Source organism: Rhamphochromis sp. 'chilingali' (assembly GCF_963969265.1).
Source record: "Rhamphochromis sp. 'chilingali' genome assembly, chromosome: 22".
Classification (NCBI taxonomy): domain Eukaryota; kingdom Metazoa; phylum Chordata; class Actinopteri; order Cichliformes; family Cichlidae; genus Rhamphochromis; species Rhamphochromis sp. 'chilingali'.
Window position 1 is genome coordinate 15,902,159 of NC_137950.1, and position 21,991 is coordinate 15,924,149.

The following is a 21,991-nucleotide window of genomic DNA, read 5'->3' on the forward strand; positions in this document are numbered from 1 at the left end:
GTCCACAAAGAGTTTGATGAAGTCAATTTTGGAACAGAGGCTTCGTCCTTGGTCGGCGCTCTCAGTTCATAGTGATGTAAAACTCACTCCACTGTGACGCTGCTATTCCAGCAGTTTCCACTTCATGACAGGTTTGACTCCTGGTGGTTCCTGAACATCCTAAAGAATTTTGAGGATGACTTCACCGTGTCAAGTTAAAATACTATTTTAACATTGTAAACACAGATTTGAGTTTATGCACATATAGAACAGTTAAATTAAAATCCCAAAAGTACCATGACATTCATAACCAGTGATGCCTGTATCTGAATTTCTCATCACAACTGTAGTTTCATCGCTGTTAAAATTCACTCCAATTGACGAACCTATGAGTGTTATAAGGCGAGGTCTCTCTCCAGGACGTGGAAAATATTGTGCGACTTCCTCGTAAATCAGGAACTCTGTGTGATTGGCGTCAGGAGTGTGCGCTTCACCAGGAGAACCCTGGCGATCTTTCCTGTAGCGGAAACTTCTGCGTAGGCTAGCTGTTAGAGACATGAAGGTAGCCTTAGGGTACATATGCTACTGCACTGATCCACACTTATACAAATCCAATAAATACACCAAAATCCTGCCCATGTATTGCAGATCGCTCTGCCACTTTGATATTAAGAAACAGGTTTGAGGTAGCTGAAAATCGCATGTCAAAACAGTATCACACAAGACACACACAGTGGACAACAACATTAGATATCAGTAAGAGTACCTGAGTAAAAATCCCATGAGAAAGCATGGCCACAGAAGGCAGGGGCTGCCTTACTCTTGGGAGAAACTACAACTTATATTAGACCATTGAGTAAAGCAACTTAAGTTTTATTTTATTATTTCTTTTCAAACAGAATAAAACGATCAGAAGCCATGCATGCTGTGTCTAACTTCTTAAAGCACAGGGTAATCACTGTCAGCATGACGCATGATGACGGGCCATTTGCCACACATTGAGATGGCATGAGGCGCCACACGAACACTGAGAAGCTCGATGGCTGTAGCACACAGGGCAAAAAGCCTGCCAGTCTAATCATACCCTGACAGGCTATATTTATATTAAAATTTGTTTGTTTTTACAGAGGAAAAAAAAATCTAAGCTCATGGTGGCACTACAGAAACTTGAGTTCCTAAAGTTGTTTACATCCTATCCTAAGCGGAACATGGGGATGTGCAGTAAACCCGATGGCAATCCATCAGGAAGTTGCTGAGGTGTTTCATTTAAAAACCACAAAAAATGGTTATAGTACTGGGTGACCAGGTTTCCCCATTCATGTGTTACTGCTCATCAATCATTTTCTTCTCTGGCTCCAATTTCCAAAAGTCAACACTGCCCAAGTGCAGTTTCACATGTCACTGTATTACCATCAATGCCACACTCAATGAGAAACTCACTTCAGTTATTGGCACAATATGATGGAAAAGACCACGAAAAAACAAAAAACACATAAAAACTGCGTAACTACAACTACAATTACACTACAGTGATATGAGAGACTGAAACACTGAGCTTTTATGCAGTTTCTGGTTACTGTTCAGTTCTGCACAGACAAGAATATGATGTTAAGTACCACAGTACAAGTGAGAATCAGTAGAAATGTTTGCTCAAAAAATGCTGATCCCTGCTGATAATCAAAGAAAAGTTGGGTAGTTTTAGTTCATTAGGTGAACTAAAAAGGATCAATTAGAAAAGTGGAATAAACAACTTTAAGACTCCACTATTGGACCATAAAAATGATATTCTTTACGGTGAAACAAAGTTTTTAAATAGGACTCAATGCAATCTGTGAAAAAACTAAATACACCCCATAATTCAGTACATCGACTCTTCTTTTTCAGCCATTCTGCTGTAGTTTTGCTGCTGGACTTCAGTGTCCTGTTGTGTGACCAAATTTGTGCCAAGCTTTTGCTGCTGGACAGACAGCCTCACATTTGACTCTGGAATACACACGGAGGAGTTTATGGTCGACTCAATGACTGCAATGAGTTTGATACATGAACATTTTACACTACCTCTCAGCATTAGTATCCCATATTATCTCATACAAACACACTTTTGCCCCATGTTTAGTTTGTTGGAAACTGGTCACCCTAGTTGCCACTACAGGAATGTCTAAATGAAATCACACTACATTAAGGCAGCTGTAGAGATAATTCAGCTCTAGCGGACAGATGGGTGTGGACATGGTTTAGGGGAGGAAGGAAAAAAAAAGAAAAAAAAAAAGGAGGTCAAAATGGTGTGAACAAACACCCACTGAAGCACAGTCACATCCTGGAAGCCTGGCCAACCTACTGGTGAGAATTTCTTGTGTAGTGGTCACACACGTGGACTGTTTTCTGTTTGACGGTTATCTGGCCTAACCCTCAATAATCAATGAAGCAACCAAAGCAATCCAGTCTCACACAATCTGAGGAATAATATACACACTCGAAAAGAAAAAGCTTAGCACACAGACTGAGCGAAAGATGTGATGTTGCAGTGATTAACATAAACTCACTGATTGTGCTTGCTCACCTATGTCCTTTCCATTCACAGCACTCTTATTGTCACAGTCTTCTGTTGGATGGCAATCGGGAAGAGAAGACAGGGTAAGAGGAGGGAGGAGGTGTTGGGGGTACTTTAACGTGAGAACACAGCAGGTTAGGAGAGGATTTGTGGCAATTAAAGAAACTGTAAAGGCAAAACATGACACAGTGTGGATGGGGAGGAGGAAAGTGACCAAAATTTGTGTTTCAGATGGGTCGATGAGAATTTCATACAGAAATTCAGGCAAGAAAAACATGGAGCCAGTCCAAACTGGGGATGAGAGATGGTTGCTAAAATGAGGGGTTTTCTACGTACCTCTATCGGCCCGTTCATCTGAAGTTAGCAAAGCAAGGAATAATACACAGTATCACTGTAGAGTGTGACATAGACTATTCAGCGACCCCTAGTGTACATTCAGCTCTCTCAAATTCACAATGCAGTCTCATAACTGTCACTGTATCCATGCTTGGAGATCCTCAACCATCTTCTTTCTCTACTGGAAAGACTTTAATTTTTTTTTTTAAATTAAGAATAACTGGATAATCAGATTTTTAAAGGAGAGAAACCATTTTACTACTGCATCTTTTTGTAGATGCAAGAAAAGGACTTGCATCATTTCATCTTTTAAATTGGATTTAGGAAATTAAAGTGATGGATTATGCATTTCCCCCCCTCAGAGATTAATCTTTGATCCCCTCCTTCTCTTTATAATCTCTCTTTTAGGACCTCCTTGGATAGATTAGACCCACAACAGAAGATGTGTGTTGAGATCTAAGAGTCTAAAACATTTGCGCTTGTATATAGTAAGTAATGCTTACATGTGGGAGCTTTTGGGGAAATGGGAGCAGATACGGAACCCATTTTCATCCTGTATCTCAGTCGCCTGGGAAGAAAAACCAAACATTTTCAAAAATGTATTACTGATTTAAAAAAAAAAAAAAAAAAAAAAGGCAGCTTTTTAACATCTGATACACAGACTTGATGCAAGCTACCTCTCCTGAAACTGCACTGAAGGGATGAGGGCAGCACGCAGGTTACAGTCGCCCACCCTCTTGGCCTGCCACCAGGTGGGGTCTTCCTGGCTAACAACCTGAAGAACGTCACCCCGTTTAAAGGGGAGTCCTGCCTCTTGGCACGGGGTTGCTTTGTCCTCAAAAGGTGTGTAATCAAATAAAGCTCGGATGTAGACCTTTAAAAAGAAGGAGGAATATTCTGTTAAAAACTTTATCATCTCTGTATTTATTTAACTTTATTCATTATATACAGAAAAGTGTAAGATACTTTGGTGAATACACATATAGCGCTGTGCAAAAGTCTTGAGCCACTTGTCAGTGTGTCTACACCTAACAGACGACTAAGCCAATAACAATTTTAAACTGTATCTTTAGACACTTTGTTACTATCAGCCTGACACAGATCCAAGATCCAGCTGAGATCTGACACAGGCTGAAGCAACAACTGGTCGCTGAAGCCTCATCAGGCTTTTATTCCAAGGAAAGAAAGCTGAAAATGGACTGGAGAAAAAGAAAATCTGTGGCAACAGGTCATATGGAGTAATGAACCCTAATTACATTTTTGATTCCAATCGTTATCAGTTTGCACAAAAGAGACCAGGAGAGATACAACAGTGAGTGGAGGCTCTGTCATGGTTTGGGGTATTTATTTTATTTTTTAAATGAGGGGTGGATCATGACATTTATTTATTTTTTTTTTCCCACAGTTCTGTAATTCTGCAAGTTGCACAATCAAACATTTGCTCATACGCAACACTAAAGGGCAAGGTAAAGAAAAGTAAAGTGGATACATGTGAATAAACCTTGATGAAGGGCTGAGTGGTTGTGACCGTCCATAAGAAAAGCCTGCGTACTCACGCAGCAAGCATTCCTAACCTTGCTTTCTTTCATTTTATCGTCATCTGCAACAGCTGGGATGATTTTCAGTGTGATGGAGCCTTGTGATTGGGACTAAAAAAAACAACAACAACAGAGCACCACAATGATCGGCTGCCAGCTACAAGAATCATAGTATCTGAACTAGTCCGATTCCACATTTATTACCAGTATCTGACTAATTTCATCTGGCCTTTTGTGGGTTATCAGGTTTCCGTTGACCTCTCGAAGCTCATCCCCTACATGCACCAGACCTGGAAACACAAGCACAGCACGCAGGGGGAATACAGCTAAAGAAATGCCCAATTCTTAGAATACAAACCTGAAATGTGAACAAAAGACGATTTTGTGTTGCCAGTATGTCGATAACATTACTATGGCAACATCCAGACGCAAACCTAGTTTATATTCTCAAAATATGCAATCTCGTGGCACTAATCTCATGGATTTGATTTCTGTTACAGTTCACAGGGTTACGCAATGTAATCTACTGACATCTCTCTCAGTATATCAGTAGTGCTAAGAAGGTCCCACTGGGTAGCGTTAGCATCCACGGTAATAGAGATATTATAATACAATAGTGCTGTTCCATTATGCATTTGATTTTCCACATAAAAAATATCTGGCATTTAAAGTTCAGTAGAAATGTTTTGCAAACTCAGTCTCACCACTCCGGTCAGCTGCGCCTCCCCTCATGATTCGGGCCACAATTACAGCTCCTGTTGCTTCATCTCTCCGAATAGTCGCTCCCTGTTTATACAAGCATGCACATTAATAAATAAGATGTATTCATAGCAAATCTCATCCCAAAGTCACTAAGCTGGCCTAATCCTCCGACTGGAGGAAGAGGCTCCCAATTTGCAGCTAGTTGTAATTGGAAAGATCAATAACTGACTGAAGCTAAATGTCAAAATGGTACGTGAATGAAGAGTCTGATACCCCATCATCAATATTGCCTACTTGTTTGTGCTTCTACTTAAAGTTCATGCAATTTAATGACATTTAAATGCTGTAATTACAGGTTTTCTAATTGCTGCATCAAGCAAAAAATTTGCAGCCCACTTTAGCTTCAATCACTGTTTGCTACTCTGGGTTACATTTTTAGCTTTAAGTAAATCATGTGTTAGTTTGACACTTTAGAAAATGTGATGTACTTATTTCCTTTCCTACTGAGAGCTGGATGAAGAGATAAACACTAATCTCATGTCTGTGTACTCACAGCATGAAGGTGCAGTCAGCAGACAGTTAGCTTAGCTTAACAGTCTTAAATCTGGAAACAGCCAAGCTAACAGTTCCTCCCCTATGGACCAAGTGGTCTGTGAGGCTTTGACAAAACTTCTGAAGGTTATATTTTACACTCAGCCAAAGTCTAATCTACAGCTAGCTGCTTGTTGATATAAAAAGTAGGATCGCATTAGCCGTATATATTTTTTCTGTGGATTTCGTAGACACTCATTCATACTTCAGATTTATCCAAGACTGTTCATTGAAGTTCATTAAAGTAAAATTCTTGAGGACAGGATGAGGTTTTCAAGTTGTACAGTGTAACATTCTTGCATTTACGTAGCACTTTGTTCTTCTTACCGACAAATCAAAGTATTAGTAAGTTATACAACTTATATAAGAGACAGCTGTTGGTTTAATACCCCACTACAACAACTTCCTTAAAAATAGTCTGCTTTGATGATTTTTTTTCTGCTATACTGCAGAGCGTCATTTGCAGCACATCGCCCTCTTTTACCAACGTTTGAAAACCTCTGGACGGAGAAGGAGGCAACCAGTTTAAGAGTCAATAAATATCTGAAAATGACCCGGCTCTGTAATGTCTTCTACAGCCTCCTGTACACAGGTTCTAACTTGTGAATGAAGCAGTGGGTGCCAGCAGGTTGGGGTTGATCTTTTCCACATACGAGTATGACTGCTCCTCTTTATCGATGCCCTTAATAAAGTTGTTTCAAACTCCAATTGAACAGGTTCAAATAAAGATGTTGATTTCACCTTCATAGGAAAATCTAATATCAATCATCAGCACATATTTGATACTCAGTAGGAATATTTCTTTGCTTTTTTGTGCGCGTTTCTTATAATCTGATTTACTGAATCTGTTTCATTTCTCTTTTATTTCATTAGCAGTAGTTTTCAAAAAGCAGGTACTAGTTTAATGAAAAGCCAAACTGCACCCTTAGACACTTACCAGTGGCTCCTTGTTCTTCACCAGCCGAACGATCTTCACAGATTCTTCCTCCAGGTCATCGTCCAGATCGTCTGGGAGTGGTGGCAGCACAGGGTCAAATTTTTTTTGAGCCACTGTGTCATGAGCCGATAGCACTGCCTGAATCACAAGCCAAGATTTAGGAGCTTGATCAACAGAGATAAAAGGATCCAGAAAAGAAGGTTACAGCACGTAGGAAACATACCCGATTTCTGGGGAAAAGAAAACTGAGGGAATAAAATGAACGTTCTGATTCCACAGCTATCATCAATTCCCAGAATGCTTCCCAGACAGCCAATAACCTGAGCATAATCACTTGATCAGAGTAATTAGGCAGTCTTGTGTGTGTCTAGGGGATGGGGAAGGGGAGCAGACAGCTCTGACGGTGGTGTTATGTAATAAATGTGGAAAAATCAGAGGTGTGCAGGGCAAAAATACTGTGAAGCAGCATTATTAAAGAGATCAAACCTCAGAAGGAAAGAGAGCAAGGGAGAGGTATGGTCTAGCATTTAACAGCTTCTTTACGCAGGCTGAAAAAGGCTGAGTGTGTGTGTGCGCGTGTACACCTTGAGATGAGGAGTGCTCAAGAGGAGCAACAGTTCTTGCTCATCATCCTCCAGTGGCCCATTCTGAAGCTCTTCTGCTAGCTGGTGATTGAAATCAGAAAATTACTGCTTTAAGTATTTCAAAGTATTCTTCTAGTCACCAGAGAAAATATATATTCACTTCTAATTGCACTTACATCCTCTGCCAAACAGGAGGCACTGTGCAGGACTGGAGTGGGGCTGTGTTTCTCATACTGCTTCAGTTTTTCATGGATCTGGATGTAAAGCAAGAAGCAACAAAACCACAAATGCAGATCATTAATTTTTAATGAAAAACAACAACAACAACAACAACAAAAAAAACCATCATATATGATGTGTACCGTTTTATAACCAGCCACTATGTTAGGTAAAGTTGTTCAACTGTTTGTTAACACAAATATCCAATCAGCCAATCACATAGCAGCAGCTCAATGCAGACATGTAGACAAGGTCAAGACAACCCGCTCAGGTCCAAACTGAGCATCACATCGAGAAGGAAATGTGATTTAAGTGACTTTGAACAGGGCATGATTGTTTGTGTCAGACAGGCTGGTCTGAGTATTTCTACTGATCTACCGGGATTTTCCCACACAACCATCTCTAGGGTTTACAGGGAATAGTCAGAAAAAGAGAAAATATCCACTGAGAGGCAGTTCACTGGGTGAAAATGACTTGTTGATGTCAGAGGAGAAGAATCAAACTGCTTCAAGCTGACAGGAAGGAAAAAGTAAGTCACGCAACCACTCATTTAATGGTTCGGTTTTTATATAGCTCTCTTTTGACTATACTTGTGTAAAGCACTTTGAGTGCTCTACACAACATGTCTGATTCACCTATTCACACACTTTCAGAGTTTTTTTTCTGTGCTTTGTGTCCAACATCCAATTGTAGATGGACGGTTTTGGAACAACTCATGGTTCAGCGGTGACCCATGAGTAGATGTCATCTACACCGTAGCAATTAAACTTAATGTGCATGTACAGTAATCCAGCATGTGTGAAAAAAAATAAAAATAAAATAAAATGTCTGAATCACAAATACAGTAGTCACTTCTACTCTGATGTATCCACTATACCTTCATGAGGTATCCAATGCTTTTCTCGCTGAAGACATCTTTGAGGAAGACCAGGTCTTCTTTGTGGTTGGCATCAGGGTGAAGCTGAGACGTGAGCAGAGCCAGGATCTCATGCAGCCCTTGAGTATTTAAAAAAAAAGAAAAAGAAATCATGCTGTATATTTATGACTGAGTCAAAGAACAATTTCTATCTAGAAATGCATCGTACATAATAACCACCTTCATCAACAAAGAGACTGTATGGATTCTCTCTTTAGCTCACCGATGTTTATAATAATATGCTTTTCCATATCACCCCCCTTTCAAATTCCAACAGTTTATCCACATTAATGTAATAATGCTTTATTCCAGCACATAATTTATTCATAACTACATAAAAAGCTTCAGACCATGAACGAGCCTGAGCACATATACCTGTGCTTGCAGATACGATGGGCATGGCTTCAATCATTCAGAGGCGGCAGGAGGCTGCGGAGAGGTTGGAGGGGGAGAGAGGAAACAGTTCTCTCAAATAATTCCCTCTTCTGTTTTGTTTTGTTCCTCACATGAGGCCGAGACAGAATCACAGAGAACAACCTGGGATGAAAACAAAGAACACAACATACGGCCATATCAGTGAGGACGCCTCAGAGCGCCATTAAGAAACCCAGGACTCATTGTGAGATTTGTCTCTGTGCACTGCAACTTCATGTACTATTTCTGCATCCAGCACCTGATATTTGGCAGTCATGTGCATGTGACTAAACGCACTGGTTCTGGATCTTTTACTGTGTTATTATCAGAATGTCATTATTTTTAACTCACTGTAAGATTAAACAAGAGAAAAAAAACAAACAGATATGCTTCTTTTAAAAAACGTCCCTGGCAACAAACGTCTGGTTGATTGTGAAGCTTACAGAGAGGACAGCGAACTCCACGCAGCACATAATTGGTCATTTAAAACCAATACCCAAATCTGAATACATTTTTCAAAGGGCAGTCCTGCTTTGACAGTGATGAATAGACCCATTACTGCACTCAAGTTCCAGTATAATTAATATTTGCTCTCATTACCGAGGCATAAAGCATTAATTTCATTTCAAACTGTGCGACTGCTCATTTGAAGAGAAGCAAGGTCAGATAATGATACCAGGCACTTTTGTCCAATAGGATTCTTTACCTTGTCACCATGACAACACTATAGTATCAGTGACTGATAAGCTTTTTGCAGTTAAACAGAGCTGTTTCACATTGAGTAATGAAAGTCTTTAATAATGTTGCATTCAGGTCTTTTGTATATTAGAATACTTTTGTCACAATCATTCATGTGCAATCATCATACATGGCTTCCCTTCTCACTGCCAGATACATTTTTAACCACACTCCTCATTAACTGCCAATGAACACATGTGGCTGAAGTGGTGCAAGCTTCACCTGCAAAACCAGCTATTTTTGGATAATCCTGATCAAGGTTGCAGACTAAACAGAATACGTGTTTAGATGGAGAGCTTCTACTTTATTTGCAGGGCATTCAGAAAATTGTCCTTGGGCTGAATATCCTGGCTGTCACAGGCCAAGAAAGAACACACTCTGGAGGCTGCCAATCTATCAACCAGCCGCACTCACATTCACATCTACAGCCAGTGTGGAATAATCTAACATGCATGTCTTTGGAATGGGGGATGAAGCTAAAGCACCTCAAGAGAACTCACTCAAACGCTGGCAGAACATGGATGGATTCGAACCCAGGACCCTCTAGTTGTGAGGTGATGGTGCTAACCACGCCACCTGCTGTCCTGGATAAAGTGGAAGAAAATGAATGAAGCCTTATGTTTAAATGTTTAGATTGGTCCTCATTGACTGATTTTGAAGTGTAAGTAAAGAGTTAAGACGAGTTAAGATGTCATTAATGAATCTTGTTTTAGAGAGCCCAGTAGCTTAGATTTGGCCCAATGTTCATCCTCCAACAGGACAGTTACCAACACAGCTGAGAAACTGCAAGCTATGGGCATTCAATTTGAAATAGCATTGCAGATGTGACATTCAAGTGCCAGATCTCAGTTGTAATGCATCCCTCTTTTCTCACATTTATCCAGTTCAGGATTGTGGGGTGCTAGAACCTATCCAGGCTGTCATAGTGCACCCTGGACAGACCAATTTATCACAGGACTCTGTAGGAGAGGATGAACTTTTAAGATATAGGCCCAGAGTTGTTATTTTTTATTGTTTTATTCCGAGAAAAAACTCTAACCAAGTCTGATCAAACTGGCTGTTTGTTTCCAACAAGATGCCCAAGTTAAGTTTGACAGTTACTTCACAGGCCAGGTAAATCATAATGTTCAGTAGGTAATAAAAACAGATTTTTAAGATCAAAATTAATACACAGACATATTGGCAGATGTGTTTTTTCCTCTTTCTGACACACAAAACAAACAGATTTCTCTAAAATTTGTTGTGTTTCATCATTTACTCTGCCCAAGCCTGCTCAGATCAGCTGGTTGTTGCCAATAAGGAGGTTGTATAGTGCCCTCTGGTGGACAAACTATGCAATGGCACAGATGACATGACTGAAGGGTGTTTCTCTTTGCTTTTAAATTACTGGCTGTTATAAATACTGGTAATGAATGACCAGAGAGTGGCCATGCAATCCCTAAAGCAGCTTGCTGTGAGCACATTCTGCCTTTAGCTTGACCGTCAGGGGGATGAATCCTGCTGAGTCAGATGAGGTTACAGACTTGACAGGTAATCCTTTTGAGAGACTTAAAAAACAATAGTTCTGCGAAACAACCATTCCTTTTTAGTTTTTCCACTTCATTCATTTTTCAACCTGCATCCTGACCTTTTTGTTTTTGATGTTTTCCAGGAGTTTGCGGCAGAGAGTCAGGGGGGAAGTCCAGTCATTAATTCTGACAATGAAAGCAGTTTTCATTACCACTGTCATGTTCTAGTTTTCCTTAAAAGGAAAAATAAAAAATCGATTATTTTAGAAAACCAGCCTTTGATACCCAGAAAACTCTCCCTTAATCTAAAAATCAATCTCACCTGACTCACATCCAATCACGAACCCTCGCATTCTTGTCACTTAAAAGGGCAAAAACTGTCGATATAAACCTAATGATGGTCAACCACGACCATGCTGGTAAAACCTTTAATACAAGAAGAAAACTGTATGTCTCTTAATACTGGACTATGCCTTTTCCTCTAGAGCTGTTGGCATCTGTTATTTATTTTAATTAACAGTCCCTATATTAGTGCAGCAGGTGGAGCAGCTATTCCCACAGACCAGCTGCTACATACCTGCTCACCCTCATAACTGCTCCTGGAATTGCTGGCTATGTAGGTGGGAGGCTAAATCTCCCCTCTGAGCTTAGCTCACAGCTGTGGGAGAGACTCATAAAATACCAGGTGAGCAGAGCGCACAGTGTGTATGCAGAGTCTTCACAGTCTCATCCTACACACATTCCTTCATTACCGACAGTGCTGAGAGGCCATGCAGCCGATTCTGTTACAATCAACTCATACCATACCAACTTTATTTCTAAAGCACTTTAACATAAAACCAGAGTTTCACAAAGTGCTGTACATGTTAATAGCATACGTAAAGAAAATTAAAATGAGATACGATAAAATAAATAGATACAATAAATTGAAACATGTTAAAACAAATTGAGTCAACCCCTCTAATCAATGCCAAAGGCTTCAGCGAATAAATATGTTTTAAGAAGACTTTTAAATTCAGAGAGAGAAGAGGCCTGCCTAACTCATTCCCATCACATAAACGTATATGAGTAAACCAGCATCTCTATGGAGATGAATAAGGATGTTAGTTAAACAAAGGGCTGTCTTTTTTTAAATCTCTGCACATTTTCTTCACAGCTTGAAAGAATCTCTGCCAGCTCTCCACATGTATAAAAGACATTTCTTTGTTGTATAATGCATATTTTCCCATCTACACTGGACTAAAATTTATTCCAGTCATCCAAAGCAGTGTTTAGAAAAATGTCAACCAAGCACGACACAAACTTTCACCTCTCCGCATCACTTTACACCACAGACCGTACAAGAGACAGAGCCCAAACTTCAAAGTCAACCTTTGGATAAGTCTAAATCTAACTCTGGGTTTTCTGTACTACAAAGGTGGTTCACTTCTTACCACGGTAAATCACCATGGTAACTCATGCACTGAACTCAACCTGCCCTGCAGCAGGTTATGTTTCAGATTAGAGATCAGAGGTGTGAAATCACTGCCTACTGACCAATCGATTCTCCAGAAACAGCGTGACCATCTTGAGAAGATTCCTGAGACCTCTGTCGGAGGATAGGAGGGAATTTTCCAGTAGTGTCTAAAGTCTTCATGTTATCCTGATGAGCAGGATAGGACAGATTCTTGGATGCAACTTTATTCCTTAACCCCCCCCCCCCCTCCTGTCACCAGTAAAACAAACAAAAACATTGTATTATTATATAAACATTAATATATGATCCTGCACCTACCTTATCTATAACATTTAATATAACATTAAATGTCTAAATAGATCCAGTTTAGTTTCAGAGCTCTGATGTGCAGCCGTCATGTTAGAAATCAACAGCAGAACTGCTAAAAACAATTTCACAACAGGATTAATACAGGATCTGAAAAACAGTGCACCTGTTTCTACTTGCTGATCTTCAATTAAATTCACATGTAGACCAAGCCTGTATTTAAATTCTGAGTATATTCTTAAAGAATATACTCATTGCTTGCTCTCAGACTGTTAAACACCAATTAACTTAATAAAATACTCTTATCATCAGATTTCCCTTAATGATTCAGCTGTGATTCTGATACGCCTGTTATTTTCACAGTTAGCCTCTTATCTGGCTTTGCTTGTAGGCTTCAAATAGACTAAAATTCTGTAATACAGCAGGTCTTTTCCAGTCTTGCTGACCAAAGCACTTAAAGGTCGAGCATTCATACAGAGATTTGATTCTAAACTAATGTTCAGTACCTTTTCCTTTCACACACACTGTTTGTCTGGAGCATCTGTGTTGCTTTCAATCTGCGTTATGCGTTTCTTCTTGTGTAAAATCAGCCACTGTGATTGGTTAACTGCTGCCAATGTCTTCCCTTTCACATGAACCTGCTCATAGCTAGAATGAGAAACCCTGCGTTAATTTAGCATGTGGATAAGCAGCTTTGTGTGACCGTTTACATTGGTATAAGTGAATCCAGATAATGGAAAGATACCCTGGCTATGTCGAATGTGCTTTGTGGCATGCGGCCCAGGTCTGAAAAGTAAGCTAATTCAAAGCTCAACTTGCTTTCTTTATGACAGCCAGCAGAACAAAAACTGCCTTTTCTGCTAATAAAGAAGCCTAACGCCACACTTATCTTAATATAAGAAAAAGTAGCATAGTTTCTGTTATTTATTTGCTTTCCTGTTACTTTGATGCAGTATGAATGGAGGAAAAGCTGTACAACTTTAGAAAATACAGTTAAGTCTAAAATTTATGCTCTACTTCACTTCTATTCCACTACTTATTCCAGAAGCTGAAAAACAAGTCGATGACTTTGTGCAACATTAGAAAAACATCATCAGAAGTCTATTGGGCCACATTTAAAACAAAAAGAATCATTTTTTTTAAGGTAGAAGAACACTTCTCCGACTTCAATCCCCAACGTATGTGGAGAGGACTCCAGACCATTACAGACTACAGGACCATCGCACCCTTCCCCACATCCTCTGATGTCTCCTTCCTCAACGAGCTCAACTTTTATGCTTGTTTTGCGCAAGGGAATCCAACAACTGCAACTAAAGCAGAGGGGACTCCGGACCACCAACCACTGACTCTCTCCCTCACCGATGTAGGAGCGGTGCTGAGCAGGATTGATGTCCACAAGGCTGCAGGTCCTGATGGCATCCCCAGGCGTGTTCTCAGAGCGTGTTCTGGGGAGCTTGCAGGAGCGCTGACAGATATATTCAACCTGTCCTTGGTCCACGCTGTAGTACCGGCCTGTTTCAAATCTACCTCCACCTCCGTCCCGATTCCCAAAAACTCCAAACCATCAAGCCTCCATGACTACCACCCAGTAGCCCTCACCCCCATCACTACAAAGTGCTTAAATCGGCTGGTCCTAGCACACTTCAAATCCTGACTCCCCCTCACCCTGGACCCCCACCAATTCGCATACCGTCAAAACAGGAGCACAGGGGATGCAGTCTCCATCGCACTGCACTGTCCTCTCACACCTGGACAATAAAAACACTTACGCCAGGATACCGTTTATAGACTTCAGTTCAGCGTTCAATACAATCCTCCCCTCACAACTCATCAGGAAACTGACAAACCTAGGCATCAGTGGGAACTGATGTGTAAATGGTTACTGGACTTCCTGACCAGCCGGCCCCAACATGTCCAGCTGGATAACCGCTGCTCATCTACCATCACAATTAACACCTTTGTACCACAAGGCTGTGTGATGAGCTCTTTCCTCTACTTCCTCTTCACCCATGACAGCAGACCTGCCGATGGTTCCAACACAATCATTAAGTTTGCAGATGACACCACGGTGATTGGCCTCATCAGTGACAACGATGAGGCCGCCTACAGAGAGGAGGTGGATCGTCTGGCTGAGTGCTGCGACACCAACAACCTGCTGCTCAACACTGAGAAGACCAAGGAGCTCATCGTGGACTACAGGAGGAATGCTGACCCACATCCACCCATCCACATTAAGGGGACGGCTGTGGAGCGTGTGAGCAGCTTCAAGTTCCTGGGAGTCCACATCTCCGAGGATCTCATCTGGACGACCAACTGCTCCAAGCTGGTCAAGAAGGCTCACCAGCGCCTCTTCTTCTTGAGGACTCTGAGGAAGAACCACCTGTCCTCAGACATCCTGGTGAACTTCTACCGCTGCACCATCGAGAGCATTCTGACCAACTGTATAACAGTCTGGTACAGGAACTGCTCTGCCTCGGACCGGAAGGCATTGCAGAGGGTCGTGAAAACCGCCCAGCGCATTGCCGGAGCACCACATCCTGCCATAAATGACATCTACAGGAAGCGGTGTCTGAAAAGAGCTCGGAAAATCATCAAAGACCCCAGTCACCCATCACATGGCCTCTTCAACCTCCTGCCCTCTGGGAGGCGCTACAGGAGCCTCTGGACTAAGACCACCGGGTACCGGAACAGCTTCTTCCCCACAGCTGTCAGACTCCTGAACTCTGCCTCCTGACATCTGACCCACATTAAACTCATGGACTGAACATACACACACCCACAACCACCCATAACTGAACACACACACACACACACACACACACGGCCAACTGTACCATCATACAGACAATAATAAGATAGACCGAACCACCACTCACAACTGCTAGCACTTTATATAACCTATGTAGAAATTAGTCACATATCTCACTGATCTAAACTGCACTACTGTAAATTCTGTACAGACAATCATTCTGGAAAATAATAATTATAGTTCTACAACTGTTTATAACTTGTATAGTTTCATATTTCTATCCTGTTCATAATTTGTACACTCACTACAGCCTGTACATACTTATAATTATAGCATATTCATAACATAACTTCATACTATGTACATTATAACCAGAGGTGTGGACTCGAGTCACATGACTTGGACTCGAGTCAGACTCGAGTCATTAATTTTATGACTTTAGACTTGACTTGAAAAAATGTTCTAAGACTTGTGACTTGACTTGGACTTTTACACCAATGACTTGGGACTTGAATTGGACTTGAACCGGTTTACTTGAAAAGACTTGATATTTTACCCCAAATATAAAATTTAACATGCATATTATATAGAGATTGAAAATGTGACGTCATTCACGGGTAGAACCGCAAAGGATTCTGGGAACTTGTGGCAAGCGGTACTAGCGCACGCAGGCTTTCAATTAAAATCAGTTATACAGCGATAAAAAGAAACACAAAAATGGCAAGAAGCTGTTGTATCATTAACTGCAATAGCCGGTCGCATGACAGCCACGGGAAGCCGACGGGTAAAGAGATCGGTTGTTATCGGATTACGTCGTTGAAGAGAAATTGTTCAGCCATGTTTCCGAAGTAACAAAGAGGCGACGGATGGCCTGGATTGCAGCCATTCTAAGACCAAATATAACGTCCCAGAACACTCCAGCTCACAGGTTAGTCTGCTCCAAGCATTTACACGAAGGTCAGTGTTTTTTGGTAGTTAATACGTCATTTTCATAACATAATTGGTGATATAGGTTACAAGCAAGTCTGGCGCTGAACAGAAATTGTCGCGCTATGCTCCTTTATTTATTGTGCATAAATAGTGAATTGTCCTGACACAATATTGTGTTTCGCTTCTGTTATTATGGTACATTGACAAAAACATATACTTTTATTCACAGGATAAAACAGGTTTTTTGTATCACTAATTGCCCAGTACGATTACAGCATACAATATTATTGTCACTGCTACATTTCTGTAATGAACCAGAAATTATTTCCACTACTAATTAATTACCGTTGAGCTCAAAGGTCCTATTAATAAACGGTTAATGAATGTGTATTTATGACGACAATTTGTGAGACTGGTAAACTTATGATACGTACGATGGTCTTTCGTTCTACACGGTGCATTTCAAGGTCCTGTACCCATCCGTCGGTAAACTGTACCTGGGCTTGTTGCAGTGACCTGAAGTTACTAAACTTCATGAGTGTATGCACTCACTCCAAGAACCGTATGATTATAAATATGCATATAAATATGCTACAATGAGATAGCTGACTTCATCTAACTAGCAAATGTTGTCCAGGCTACGTTGGTGATACAGTTTTTTTTTTAATGTGTATGATATTTTTGTCATGCGATTTTAAAGCCGGTCCTACAACCGCATCCAAGAATAACATGCAGCTTATCTCAGAACTGTCGGTGAAAATTATTCTTGGAGCTAGGTTTAATTGAGCTGCATTTTAAAGAGGTGCAATTTCACAATTTGTGTATATTTTCTAAGTTCACTATTTTGTCATGTGTTGAGAAAAACACAGATTTAAAATTACATGGTCTAATATTTACATTTAGCATATAACTGCAACATTATTTTTTCGTTGTTTTTTTTTTTAAAGACTCGAAAGGACTTGAAATTCAAAGTTTCAGACTTGAGACTCGACTCGGACTTGCCTGACATTACTTGAGACTTGACTTGAGGATAAAGACTTGAGACTTACTTGAGACTTGCAAAACAATGACTTGGTCCCACCTCTGATTATAACATACCCATCATAGACCCATATTTTGTACCCTCATACCTATAATAGACCCATTTTTTTAATATATATTTTGTAATATATCTATATTATTGCTAAAGCACTTTCTGGATGGATGCAAACTGCATTCCATTGCCTTGTACTTGTGACATGTGCAATGACACTAAAGTTGAATTCTATTCTATTCTATTTTTCCTTTCAGCAGCAACATTTCCTTCGAGTTGGAAATGACAAAGTAATCCTGCAGCAGTTTCTTGTGGTTTTGAAGGCTGGCAAATCAACCCGCCTCACATCGACAAACACACCCCTGACGTTCGACAACAAAAGACAGAACCGCCTGATCAGCACAATGACAGTGAAGCAAGCCATCAAGCTCTCCTCCAATTTCATTACGGTTAAGATGCAGGACTGAGATCTATCACGCTCGGGAATTTGCCTCGTTACTGCAGATTATAATTACACAAATCACTTACAGCTATTGGGGGATCATTTCTACTTCTGGTAGAGTTTTTAAAAACAATAACCAATTGTTTTTTGTCATCTTGAGTCTCATATTCTGACAAATTAACAATAGTCTTGGGTTCATTATTTGTCACGTTCTGTCAATTCTTTGTCACATTCCCCCCTGATAGGCTGATGAAAACATACTCGCTGCCAAGGAAATGTCTTTTTTGGAAAATGTTGATTGAAGACAGGATGGCGCTATGCCAGAGTGGCAATTAGAATGAACCGCCACAGCACAAACAATCCTTCATTTGGCTGGTGACAAGTGCCCAAGGCAGCCAGGCTGGGGCTATATTTGAAGTGTTTAAAATATAAGATTTAATTGGACTGCTGAGTGTTGTTGAAAACAATCTGCTTTGAAAAGCGTTAGTAAATATTGTAAAGTGAGCCTCTTATTTTGCTGTGATCAGCTGAAAATGAATGGCATTACTAATGGTAACCACGGTGCATTTTCTACCACAGTAACACACTCAATCACACAATGGTCACCTGTGTTTGGGAGTAACTTTAGGTTTAATGTCTCAAAACAAATAAAAAAAAAAAAAGAAAAAAAAAAAAGGATATTTTAATCTGCCACATAGGCCACAGTAAGTCATTATTGCTTATATGAGAGAGGTGGTCTAGCTCTGGCTAAAGATAAACGCACTGGAGACTTTGTTTGTTACACCTTACTATTACTGGGCTGAAACCCCTTCACTTTCAGAAATCCTCATAGGTGCTGGAAACATTCCTCTGAGATTCTGATCCGAATTGACAAGATAACATCACACAGCTGCTGCAAATTTGTTGGACACACATCTATGACGTGAATCACCGCTTCTACTACATCTGTTGGTTCAGATTTGGTGACTGTGGAGGCCATTTGAGTGCAGTGAACTCAATTTCATGATCCAGACGCCATCAGAAGACACGTACACTGTGGTCCCAAATAGATGGCATGGTCAGCAATGTTTAAATGATGTGCGGGTGCTTAACTGTTGCTCCAAGGCAGGCTGGATCCATGCTTTCATGTTTATGCCAAATTCTGACCCTGACCAATTCAGTGTTGCAGCAGAAATCATTGTCAGACCAGGCAGTGTTGTCCAATCACCATTGCCTAATTTTGACGAGCTTTGATGGCCCTGGTGTGGTCTTCTGCTGCAGTAATTTGTCTGCTTCAAGGTTTGACGTGTTTAGAGATGCTCTTCTGCATACCATGGTTTTAACAAGTGAGTATTTGAATTACTGTTGCCATCAGCTCAAAGCAGTCTGCCCATTCTTCCCCGTCCTCTAGCATCAACGATACATTTTCACCCAGACAACTGCTGATAACTGGATTTGGGTTGTTTTTTTTTTTTCAATCCTAGTAAAAGTAGAAAGTGATCCAAGTTCTCAAATAGAAAGATATTAAAGTACCAGCCCATTTACAAGAGATGTGATATCGCTCCCTATCTGAGTAAATCTCCAAGTATCCAAAAGAGTGCAAATACACAGCACCTAAGCTGAAGCACTGCTCAAGCCTGACATGCCCCTAGATCACTCCTATGATTGTCCCTCATTCAGGGTTGAGCCATAGCAGGTTGGCAGCAGACTGGAGCAGTTGGGCAGATACCCTAATCGGCCGTCATTGTTTGTTTTCCCCGTAATGAAACTTGACATGGGAATTTCCAAGTCAATTAGATGGGATTTAAAAAAACAAAAAAAAAAAAACAAAAAAAAAAACAATGAACAAGGAAAACATTATCTGCACAAAATGTAGACCGTGTTTAAGATGCATTTGAAACTTTCCCCAAAAACAAGAATTGCATTTTAAATGGCACTCACCGTGCATCGAACTGCACGGACACAACGTCGGATTAGTTTGCCAGACTGAGCAGTGCCACCAGCAGCTTTCTTCCCTCCCAGGTTAACATCCATACGCCTATACTGTGGTTAAGTGTTTTTGTACCACTGTACTCTGACACAGCTCATGTACAACTGTTCATTTTGTGGATCAATAAACTGCAGAACACTCACATGCCTGCACAGCCCAACTCTGTCCTATGCATCTGTCGTTTGATGGTTCAAAACACAGTGTCCTGCTCAATTTGATGACCAACTTAATAATTAACCTTAATACATCACCTCACTTCCTCTGGGGTTTCCCGCTTTTCTTCAGGCCTATGCTCCACTGAACTCTCTCTCTTCAGTTATGAAAGGCTGGCGAGAGCTTAAAGCCGACATCTTTCTGTGCCTTTCATTCACTGACTGTCTTCTAAATACGAAGGGTTCCCACTGGCCATATGGTGGTATAATCTAGCCTCTTTGATTGAAGTTGGCAGTGCTGACAGCTGTGTGCATCGCAGAGGATTTTGGTGAATACAATGAAGCACTGAAAAGGAAAATTCAACAGCAGCAGGGATGTTTCAGGGAAAAAACCCCAAAACAATTAACCTAAATTAATTAACAGTATTTTGATGGGTTCTAGTTTCTAAAGCTGTTTTACTCCATTTTATGTCTCTCCATACAGAGCTTTGGCTTCTTTATTCAAAATAGTCCCTTGGAAGCAACATGCTATGTATTTGCACTTATTTTCTGACACTTCAAACAAAAAGCTGCTGAAACAAATTCTGTGATTTAAATTAAATTAGGTTTAAAACAAAAATGCCTTTGAGCAGGTGACTATATGCCACATGGTTGAAATACAGAGGCTTGGGTTCTCTGGCTCGGTTTCTCCTCCTTCCTGTCTAATCTTCACAGCTACAGTGTCCAATAAAAGAAAAATGCCCCAAAAATTATCTTTACAAAAGTGAAACCCAGAGGAGCTAATTCAAATAGCCTTCAGGCCGAGGAGCAGAGCTGAGGATGGTGCGTTTCTGTTTTTTAGGCCACCCCCTCGCCATAAGTCAATTTTAGCTAAATTTATAATAAAGGTTTGAAACTGTCAAGTTATAAATGGGAAAAAGCCTCAAAAAGCCCTTTTTATGTTAGATTTTTGATATCTACATTTATTTAGTGGGGTTTAAGATGATCAGCAACAATATGAATCAACACCTGGCAGCCTGGAAACTTCAAACTAATAAACTACCAAGACATGATACAATTCAATTCCATTATATTTATACAGCACCACATCATAACAACAGTCACTTCAAGGCTCTATACATGCACTGTTGGTGATCAGTGCCATTAGACTAAGCAGTTTTCCTGTCTTCCAATCATCCTGCTCAGTAACAGTTGAGTAAAGACAGGTGACTGCGCTGAATTCTTTCAGAGACAGAATTGTAAATAGTTGCAGCAAACAGACTGTCCAGAAACTGAGCATGCAAACCCTCAACTTAACTCAACCCCCTGACTTTCAACTGCACACCTGCTCAGTAGGCAGCAACCAGTCTCCAAACAATCACAGTCCAACTCACACTGACGCAGTCACTCTCATATGGGTTTCTGAAAGTTTGCAAATAATTTCAGACTAAACGGGGCTTCCAAACACTCTGCAATCAATCTTGGCTAAATTGAAATCCTGTTTTTGCAGCAGATGACTTAACTAGTTGCAAACTGCTTGAACCCTGGTTTTACTTTCATTTAAAAACTTAAAGGTTGCCGAGCACCTGTGTCATTTTGCAGTTAAGTCACCAATCTGCACCAACTATGTCACTATTTATGTTGGAATTTCTGCTTCAAATCTAACAAAATCTGGTTGGAATAAGCGTACACAGATAATATGAAGTTCTGTGCATGTAGATGGCAACACATTTGCAGCAGATGACAACAGATTTCCACAGATTTATCACAAACAAATTGCATGTAATTTCCAAGTTGACACATTCAATCACAGATTGATGTAATAGTAACTACATCTTATTGCCATTTTATCTCCCTAAAGTTGTTTTGAACACCCCTCCTGACTGGGAGCGGTCGCAGACCTGATTTCCATTTTCTAACACACCATTTGAAAGAGAGTGAGATTGGAAGTTCATTGCACAG

The 21,991-nt window shown here is 40.5% G+C and overlaps 1 protein-coding gene across 4 annotated transcripts in view; it reads right to left on the bottom strand.

Annotated features, from left to right (window-relative positions):
- LOC308390647 (MAGUK p55 subfamily member 3-like) overlaps window positions 1-21,991 on the bottom strand; it is a 28,503-nt gene that overhangs the window by 3,977 nt on the left and 2,535 nt on the right. The window contains exons 2-15 of one of the 4 annotated variants that reach the window (XM_080872856.1): window positions 8,729-8,782; window positions 8,315-8,433; window positions 7,395-7,472; window positions 7,219-7,299; window positions 6,635-6,772; window positions 5,109-5,190; window positions 4,609-4,694; window positions 4,441-4,515; window positions 3,544-3,740; window positions 3,370-3,434; window positions 2,867-2,884; window positions 2,540-2,581; window positions 746-811; window positions 366-524 (exon numbers count right to left, since the gene is read on the bottom strand). In XM_080872856.1, coding sequence (XP_080728982.1) covers window positions 366-524; window positions 746-811; window positions 2,540-2,581; window positions 2,867-2,884; window positions 3,370-3,434; window positions 3,544-3,740; window positions 4,441-4,515; window positions 4,609-4,694; window positions 5,109-5,190; window positions 6,635-6,772; window positions 7,219-7,299; window positions 7,395-7,472; window positions 8,315-8,433; window positions 8,729-8,765 — 1,243 coding nt within the window. In that variant the 5' untranslated portion in view covers window positions 8,766-8,782. Of the gene's footprint in view, window positions 1-365; window positions 525-745; window positions 812-2,539; window positions 2,582-2,866; window positions 2,885-3,369; window positions 3,435-3,543; window positions 3,741-4,440; window positions 4,516-4,608; window positions 4,695-5,108; window positions 5,191-6,634; window positions 6,773-7,218; window positions 7,300-7,394; window positions 7,473-8,314; window positions 8,434-8,728; window positions 8,891-21,991 lie in introns of all 4 variants that reach the window. The other 3 variants (XM_080872855.1, XM_080872858.1, XM_080872857.1) reach the window with 3 other exon arrangements.